Below are 8,997 nucleotides of genomic sequence, written 5' to 3'. Positions count from 1 at the left end.
TCTTAATCTCTGGGACACCCGCGCATCCCGCCGCCGGCCGGCGTGGCGCAGGCGAGGATCGGGACCCGCGGCTGGGGCGCGTGGCGGCGGGCCCGCCGGCAGCCTCCGAGGCCTGCGGCAGCTCGCGGTGGCGCGCCCCCGGCCCCCGGCTGGCTCGGCCGCTCTGCGCCGCAGCCCCCCGTGCCGGCCCTGCCCGCACAGGCCGCCGCGCGCCCGCCTGGAAGAGCTGCGCGCCCGCCCCTGCCCATCCTTCGTGGCCTGGTCGGGAGCTGTCCTCGCTCAGCCGGTCCCGGGCCATTTCTCGCAGCCTCCCCGACCCTCCCTTTGCCCGCTCGACCGCTCTTCCTGGCCTGCTCGCTTCTGCCAGTTGCCATGCAGTTGGTGCCTCGTAGGAAAGCAACACTGGAACCCGGCAGCCGACTCAGCCCTTCGCATATCCTCCGGAAGAGCGGCCCCCTGTACACACGGAGAAGCGCGAGCGCAACAGCCCCCTTCGTCCGGAAGGCCGCGGGTACCCGGCGTCTGCACAGGCGGCGGAGTTCCGAGAGCACCCACCGCACCCCTGTGCGGGTCATGCTCATGAGGAAGGGGCCCCTTGGCCCCCGGTGGCAAGCCACTCTGCACGGGCACAGACACACGTGCAACGCCATCCTTGGTCCCCCACCCACTTACTGCCACAGCCTGTCCAGAGCCTTCTGGATCCGGAGTACCTGCTCCCTGGTTGTGGCCCCCGCCCCCACCCCCACTTTGGTATCGTCTGCAAATCTGGTCAGCAGACTGGTCATCCCCTCCTCCAGGTCACTGATGAAAAGCTGAACAGATTTGGTTCCAGAACTGAGTCCTGGGGGACTCTGCTCGTCACTGGCCGCCAGTCACCCTCTGCTTACGGTCCATCAGCCATGCCCTAATCCATCGGGCAGGGCAGCTCTGTGTCCTGAAGCTCATCCATTTCTCCGCCAGGATTCTCATGCAGCACCTTGTCAAACACCTACTGAAATCCAGGTAAACCACATCCACTGCATCCCCTCCGTCCAGCCACCTCGAAACCCTGTCATAGAACCACCAGGTTCGTCTGGCAGGACCTGTTTTTGCTGGAGCTGTGTTGCGTGGCTGCCAGCCTCCCTTCTAGAGCTTTCCCCATTATCAGCCTTTCCATCATCTTTCCCAAAACTGATGTAAGGCTGCCTGCCCGGTAATTCCCCTTGTCCCCTCTGCTACCCTTTTTGAAGAATGGGACCACTGATGCCACCCTCCAATCCTCTGGGACTTCTCCCATTTTCCATGAGGCCTCAGAAATTGAGACCCATGGGTATGAGAGTACCCCTGCCAATTCATGAAGTACCCTCAGGTGTAGCCCATCAGGACCCAGTGCCTTCATAATGTCCAGGGCCCTAAGGAGCTCCTGTACTTCTAGGGGGGTGACTTTCATCTGTGCCCCCATAACCCCAGCCTCATCCGGCCCCCCAGGCACATTTCCCCCACCCTGCTTTGGGGAGAATACAGAAGCAGAGTAATCATCTGGTAACATCTGTGCCTGTTCCAGCAGTTGCCAGATCCCCTCCCTCTCTTTTAAGCAGCCCCACCTCCTGTCTCCCCTTCCTCTTACTATTTGCATAAGAATAGAAGCCCTTTTTGTTCCTCTTGACATTCTCAGCTCACAATGGGCTCAGCTCATCACCCTCTCCATGCCATTTCCTCCATTCCAGTTCGCCCAAACCACTGGGAAGCTTGCCCCGAAAGTGCTTGCCCCATCGATCAGCAGCTGACTGGGGATGAGAGCGCTTGGCCGCCAGTGAGGCCGAGCAAGCTCTGGGGCAGAAGTGGTTGAGTGGCAAGTCCTACTTGCCTCTGAGTAGACATGCAGAGGCTTAAGATGCGGGGTGATGTTTGGGAGTGCTGCAGAGTGATTCTGCCCAGCTTCCTTCTGGCGCTCTGCCACCCTCCCTCTTCAGGCCACAGTGACGCTCCCAGTGCCCGAGAACAGCAAGCAGCGGCTTTTCCCGGGTTTCCCTGACCAGGCTTGAAACTGGCGAGCGCCCCGTCCAGCCCTCCCCCAGGCTGTCCCTGGCCACTCGCCCTGCATGCCAATCTGCTGGGATTCAGCCCCTGCTCCAGAGGAGATCCCTGCTGGTGGCCGTTTGGTGCCGCATTGCCTGTTCTGCAGGCTCCCTCCCTGAAAATGTCTGTTCGGCCAAGAGCATTTGCCCAGCCCCTTCTAGGGTGAAGGCAGATGCAAAGCAGCCATCCATCTCCACCCTCTTCCATCCCCCTTTGGTATTTGGGTAACTCCTTGTCATCCAACAGTCTGACCCCCTTCCCAACCCCCTCCCTCTCACGGCTTGCATTTCCTGGTGTTCCTCTTTCTGTCATTTGGGCAAGACCTCCGCCTTCTGAGGGAAGCCGCCTTTTCGGTAAACTCTTTGTTGACATTGCATGACGACTCTGCTGGTGACCCCGTGGACTTTGTCCCACCTTTCCCCATCTGTGCTCTGCGGCGTCGCAGAGAATAAATTGTTCTGGTCTTGAGCAACCCCAAGCAGTTTGGAGAGGTTTTATCTTCTTGATTCCTGTTTTCAGGACAACTCTGTGGGTTCCTTTCTACCAGTATCCCGTGTTCAGGAGTATCCCTCTTAAGTCAGACGCAGTGGACATGGCTGAGAAGCCGTCACTCACATGGAAGTCGATCGCACTGCGATCCCTGTCCCATTCAGTTCAGCAATCCTGACATTCCTCCCTGGTCCGGAATAGAACGCCCTCCGCGGGCATTTGCTGCCACCCTGCCCCATGGGTGGGGTGCCACCCCCATGTTGCCTTGGAAGCCTCAGCTGCCTGGTAATAAGCTGTGGACAGGGACTGACACCATTGCTGGAACCAAGGGCAGCCGACGACGCTGCACAGGGAGGGGGTGGCTTACAGGTGCTTTGGCCAAGTACCTGTGGCAGATTTCCTTGCAGATCAGCTCTCAAAAGGTTTCCCCCAAAGTCAGTTCCCCCGACGCCATCCCAGCCAGTGCCTCGCAGCCAGGGATGGCTGGATGCAGCGTGCCCCCCCCCCCCCGCCTCGGCCCCCGTTGCCTCTGCCACCTGTCCCCGGCTGAAGCTGCCTCTAGCCAGGGCCGGCTCTGCTGCCTGCCCAGGGGCCCAGCGCCACCGCACTGCCCAGCCGCCCGCCCAGGACACCAGGCGCTCCCTCTCTCCAGCAAGCGACGCATAAGCCCTGCCCCCGCCATCCAGTCCCTGGCGGGCCTCTTCCTGACCTCCCGGACCCTGTTCCCAATGAGCCATCCAATGGCCAGCCCTCTTTGAGTGCCTGACCAACGAGGCAGAGGCAGGAGCATCCCGAAGCCGCCCAACAAGGCATTCCCGGGGCCACCACAGCTGTTCAGGCACCCGGCCTTGGGCCCGCTCGGGCTTAGGGGATCACACCAAGGCACCCGGCTGCTCGCCAGCCCGCAGGTGGATGCTTTGCTTCCTAACCCCCGTGGTCAGTTCCACGGCCAGCGGCAGCACCTGCGACATCTACCCCCTTACCGTGGCCAGAGCACGTGTTTACGCGGTCTGGGTGAGGACATTTCCACAGCCCTCCCGTGCCTGGATGCCTCCCCCTCCAGAGCGCTCTGCACCTCTGCCAAGGGTTGGTAGCGACTTGGGGGCCTCGTACCACAGCCCCCACAGTGAGAGGTTCCGGATTGTCCAATGCGCCACTGGAGAAAAAATGCTCCGGGACACACATCCCGGCCCTTCCGGCAGCACATGGGTGGGCAGCCAGAGGGGCTGAAGAACGAGCGGAGCTCTCAGCCGGAACACCTGGGGGACCACAAGCAGCCCGGCCCTGCCGTAGAGCTCGCCCCCACAGAGGGTGCTCCACGGGGCCCTTCCAGCCGGCTTCCATTTAAGAGCAAGCTGCCAGCTTCTCTGCCTTGGTTCACAGATGGATTCCACCCATACCTGCTGTCAGTCTGTAAATGTTAAATATCTCAAGAAGGCATGAAATGTCGTTTCTGGCCACCAGTATTTGCCTCTGATCTTCGTGATCTTCATCTGCTGGAACGGTCAGTTTGGGCATGTGTCACAAAATACAGACAGATAAAAACTTTTCATTCAATTTTCTGCACTCTCCTAGTTCTTCAAGGTTATTGCCCAATAACAGTCTGATCACGTCCTCATGACCCTTTCAGCTTCCCTTTAAGCAGTACCCTTTTTTTGAGGAAGTTGCTGTTCTGAGTTCCGCTAACGGGGTGACCAGCCCGCTCCATTGGGGTGCCCCACTGCCAGGCAAGATGGCAGATTCCCTGGCTGCCCTGCACAGAGGGTCCTTGCTCTCAGCAGCCGGCTGTTGCCCCACTGCAAATGTGGGCATTTGGCCAATTGGCAGGCAGCCGTGTTGGTTTTATGGACTGGGTTGATGTTTTTCCAATCTGCTTTCCTGCTTTGATTGTGTTTAACTGAATTATTATTAATAATAATAATACAAATACTAATAATTCATTTTTATACTGCCAAGCCAGTGTAGTGTAGTGGTTAAGAGCATGGGACTGGGACTCAGACGATCTGGGTTCTAGTCCCCACTTAGCCATGGAGCCGACTGGGTGACCTTGGGCCAGTCACAGCCTCTCAGCCCAACCTACCTCACAGGGTTGTTGTTGTGGGGATAAGATGGAGGAGGAGAGATGAGGTAAGCTGCCTTGAGCCCTTTGTAGGAAAAAGGCAGGATGTAAATCAAAAAATAAAATAAAAATAAAAATAAAGGAACTCCAGGCAGCTTACACGAACCTTTTCCTACTCTCGGTTTCCTCCTCGGAACCACCCTGTGGGTACGCAGCCGGCGTGGGGTGGCAGCTGGGAGGCAGGCCGGGCTCTAGTCCCCGCTCAGCCGTGCAGGGGGCCCTCAGGCCAGCCACCGACCCTCAGCCCAGCCTGCTTTGCCAGGTGGCTGTTGTGGGGACACGATGGAGAGGAGGGGACTGCTGTGAGCTGCTCGGAGTTCTTTCAGAAAGAAAAAGGACGGGATAGACATCGAATCGATCAATCCATCAAACGGGCTGCGAGCGAGTGCCTGGCCCAGGGTGGCCCCGGGAGCTCCAAGGCCGAGCAGGGGCTGGAACCTGGAGCTCCCAGATCCCCAGTCCAACGCTCCAGCCGCCAGCCGCAGGGGCACTCACCCCAAGCACCCCCCCGTGGGAAGCCAGGGTGCACGCTCAACAAGCAAGCCAGTGCGACCGGTGGGCCTCCGTGGCCAGTGTCTGCTTAGGCAGGGCTGGGATGCTCGTTCCAGCCGTCACAAAATCCAGGCACCTCGCACAAGGTCCTGGCCTGGAAACGGGGGCCACCTTGATGGCAGCCCTGATTTGCGGGGAGACAACCCCCACAAGATGCCCCACGAAACGAGGTGCTCCCGGCGACTGCTGCTGGCAGCTGTCACGTTGCGACTGGGCAGTCTTGGGTTCCTGCTCGGGGGAGAGGACAATCCCGGGGGGGGGGGGGGGGGATGGACAGAGAGCTCCGGGTGGGCAGAGAACAGCTGAGATGGGACAGAGTGTGGCTTCCAGGGCACTCGCACCCCTTCGGAGGTGACATGACACCATCGCAACTAGTAGCCACTGCTGCCCTTCTCCTCCATGGGGCATGTGAGGGTCAGCTGAGCTAGCTGTTCCAGCCGCTGGGCCTTAATCAGGATCAGCCCCACCATCAGGCAGAGCACAGCGGTGCGTGGAGAAGGCCGTTGCTTTTCTGACCTAGGAAGGGGCGATCCATGCCCTGGGGGTTCCCGAAGAAGCCACGGTCCTTGCCCAGAACCCGCAACCCAGAGGCAGAGTTCGCAGCCCGTCTGTGACAGCTCCAGGGTGGTGGACCGATAGGCTGCCCCCCAGCAGCCAGGCAGGCAGACTGCAGAAATGCCCCAGGGATCGATCTGGCAGCCTTCACAGCCTCTGCCACTGGCCTTGTTGACAGGAAAAGCAGGTCAGTCTGTGCTTCACATGGGGCAGAGGCACGAAGGAGGAGCCCGGAGTCCACTAAGACAAGCGAAGCTTTTATTAGAAGAAGCAAGTTGGGCTGGAATGTAGCAGAATGCCAGGTGACGCTGCCGAGAAAAGAGAAAGGTACCCGGAAAGAGGCTTCTCGTTCTCCCGCGAAGGCCCCTCCTACCGATCTACTGAACCAACCCGAAACCCTGTGATGACGGCCATAAAGGCAACTGCCATCGCCCGCAGACCAGGGGCTTTTTCGCCCATTTCCAGGAGCACCATGCGATTCCCTTCCAGGGACCTGCGAGGCCAAACCTGCAGCTGTGATCCCTGAAGCAGAACCTTTCTGAGCTAAAGGGAACCGAGAGAGAGGTGAGGGCTGGGAGGGATCCATCACTTAACACACACGGGGAGGCGGCACACACCTTGCGGCAGCGTCTCGAAGAGACAAGCTTTCGGACAGGCCGGCGTGGTTTCCCAGAGCGCAGCGGCCAGCCACACTGGCTCCACGAAGGCAGCGGGACGCGCGCAAGTTCCCGCAGAGAAACCCCACAGAAACAGCAGTGGGACCTCAGCTGCTCTGCCCCATCCAATGGCGTTTCTGTGCGAAACAGACCAGATTCAGCTTTCCACCAAAATGGCCCTTTCTGGTTTCAACAGTCAGAATAAAGTCATGCAAAATGGAAAGAAGCAACCGGAACCGTGGTGGCACTTTTAAGGGCTGACGACGCGAGTCGTCCTTGGCCGTTTCTGCAGCCACAGACCTCACCCGGCGGCTTTGGCATCCGTGGCCAGTCCCAGGTGCGGCAGCCGAGGGAGTCATTTCAGCAGCGGGTGGAGGAGAGTGCCATGCGCATGAGACACCCTGGAGGGGAGCAGCGCCCTCACTGCGCAGAACAGGAGACGGCCAAGTCCGCATCCTGCAACGGGCAGGCGAAATATCCTAGGCTCAGAAAAACTGCCCCACGATCGCTGCTATGGGGCCCTGACGGAAGCCTCCACTTTCCACACCATCCTCTTGCGGCATTGAGCCAAATTCTTCCCACATGCAACAACAGACACGCCACATGCCACGGTGTCAGGGCTCTTCCGGATGCTCTGGGCCCCTCCCCCTTCGATAACCCGGCTCAGAACCTCACAAATGTTTCCCTGACATCCAAAGGCCACGCGGCAGGATATCACTGCTGCATGTACAACGAAACCGGAACATGCGCGTTCCTGCACCTCTGACAGTAGACGGCAGGGTTGAGGGGGTGCTTGCAAGGGAGAATCCCCAAGCGGATGCCAGGAAAAGAACGGTCTTTCTCACAGGTCATAGAAGTCGACATGCGCCCCGGACTCAAATGTGTTTGCAAGGAGAAGGTGCAGCAGCTTTTCGGACGACACGTCGCAGTCCAGCAGCTGCCCGTGCTGCTTCATGTGAAGGAACGCCTGCCTCAGCTCCTGGTCTCCCGACTGGGTCCGGGCCACTGCTTGCATGTCAGTGTCCAGGGGGCCTGGAGGAAGAGAGAGCCAGTAGCAGCCCAGTGTGGCGTCGTGGTTAAGAGCGTGGGACTGGGACTCAGATGTCCTGGGTTCTAGTCCCTGCTCAGCCATGGAGGCAACTGGGTGACTTTGGGTCAGGCACAGACTCTCAGCCCAACCTACCTCACAGGGTTGTTGTTGTGGGGATAAGATGGAGGAGGAGATGTAAGCTACCTTGAGCCCTTTGCAGGAAAAAGGCAGGATATAAATCAAAAATAAATAAATAAAGTGGGCGGACGGAGTGGCGGGAGGGCAGGCCCAGCCCCACCACGCTCACCTGGCGCATAGCTGAGCACCCTGACGTCCGGCTCTTCCACTGCCAGGACCCGGAACATCATGTCCCGGGCCGCCTTCCCAGCGCAGTAAAGTGCCCAGGTCTTGAATGGCTTCAGGGCGCAGAGCGAGGAGATGTTGACCACCGTCCGGACCAAGCCAGGCTGGGCAGGGAAGGCCTGCAGCAGGGAGGCCGTGAGGCACAGGGCCGAGGTGACGTTGAACCCCAGGTAGCTGTTGACTACAGCCGGGCTGGTGAAGTCCAGGAAGGATTTTGAAACATCACCGAGTGAGCCTAGGGGAGAAAGCGGCAGAAAACTTCACACCTCCCATAAGCCCTAACAGAAATTGAAAGCCCGGAAAAACTCGCGCCAGGGAACTGGCCAGCTTTCCCCAAGTGCAAACGCCTTGCCTGGCCCTTGCAAATGAAGGGTCTCCAAGGCAAGCCCAAAGAACCAGCCCTCAACCAGTAAAAGCAGCATTTGGGGGCTGCGAGAACCAAGAGGAAGATTCCCTGAGAGGCGTCTCTGGAAAAGCTGGCAAAACCAAAGCTGCCAAGCTCAGACGGCCCGTTCCCAAACCGACGGGGCCTCCTCGCTCGAAACAGCGCCCTGCCAGGCCAGCCCCGCCGGGAAGCCGGGCTAGCAAAGGCCTGCAGCTGAGCACCGCGGGGTGGGCGCCTGCAGGACGGACTTGGGAGCCACTGCAAGGCAGGCCAAGGCAGCGGCCGTCACACGCCTCCACGTGCTCACCAAAGGGACATAACCAGGAATGTCTCATGAAATCCGCTTCCCGGTCATCAGTCCGATGCCTCTGCCACGCACGAGTCAAGTGTGACAGGGTGCGACGGACGGGCGGCCAGCTCGCCCCAGACGTTTCCAGGCAAGGGGCTTCTGGGCCTGGTGCCAGGCTGCCTTAGTGCACGCAGGAGCCCACGACCCCCCTGGCGGGAACAGGGTGGGCGCCTAGCAGGGAACTGGGCCAAGCCGCCCCAGCGGTCTCTGAGGGGGGCCTCTCCCGATTTGCCTTCCCAGGAAAGAGATGCTTTCGCAGGGATCCTAGCGCCGTCTGGACGCTCCACAAACGGGGGCAAGCGAATCCGAAGCCGCTGGGCCCTTCCGGCGACGCGCGCGACGGAGGCGCGCGACAGACAGCAGAGCGCGGCACCGGCACCGGCAGCGCGTGGCGGCGGCTCCGCGCCCTCCGGAGAAGCCGCGCTTGCAGGCGCGGCGCAG

At 60.0% G+C, this 8,997-nt stretch overlaps 1 protein-coding gene across 1 annotated transcript; it reads right to left on the bottom strand.

Moving 5' to 3' along the window:
• Positions 1–6,009: 6,009 nt before the first annotated feature.
• SPR (sepiapterin reductase) lies at positions 6,010–8,782 on the bottom strand. The gene is made up of 3 exons (XM_044429524.1): positions 8,515–8,782; positions 7,767–8,057; positions 6,010–7,461 (listed from the first exon to the last, which is right to left on the bottom strand). The coding sequence occupies exons 1-3, from the start codon at positions 8,540–8,542 to the stop codon at positions 7,271–7,273; spliced, it is 510 nt and encodes a 169-aa protein (XP_044285459.1). The 5' UTR covers positions 8,543–8,782; the 3' UTR covers positions 6,010–7,270.
• Positions 8,783–8,997: the final 215 nt, after the last annotated feature.

This window comes from Varanus komodoensis, unplaced genomic scaffold (genome assembly GCF_004798865.1).
Source record: "Varanus komodoensis strain SLA01 unplaced genomic scaffold, ASM479886v1 scaffold2, whole genome shotgun sequence".
NCBI classification, from domain to species: Eukaryota; Metazoa; Chordata; class Lepidosauria; order Squamata; family Varanidae; genus Varanus; species Varanus komodoensis.
This window is presented reverse-complemented; position numbering and strand designations above follow the sequence as displayed.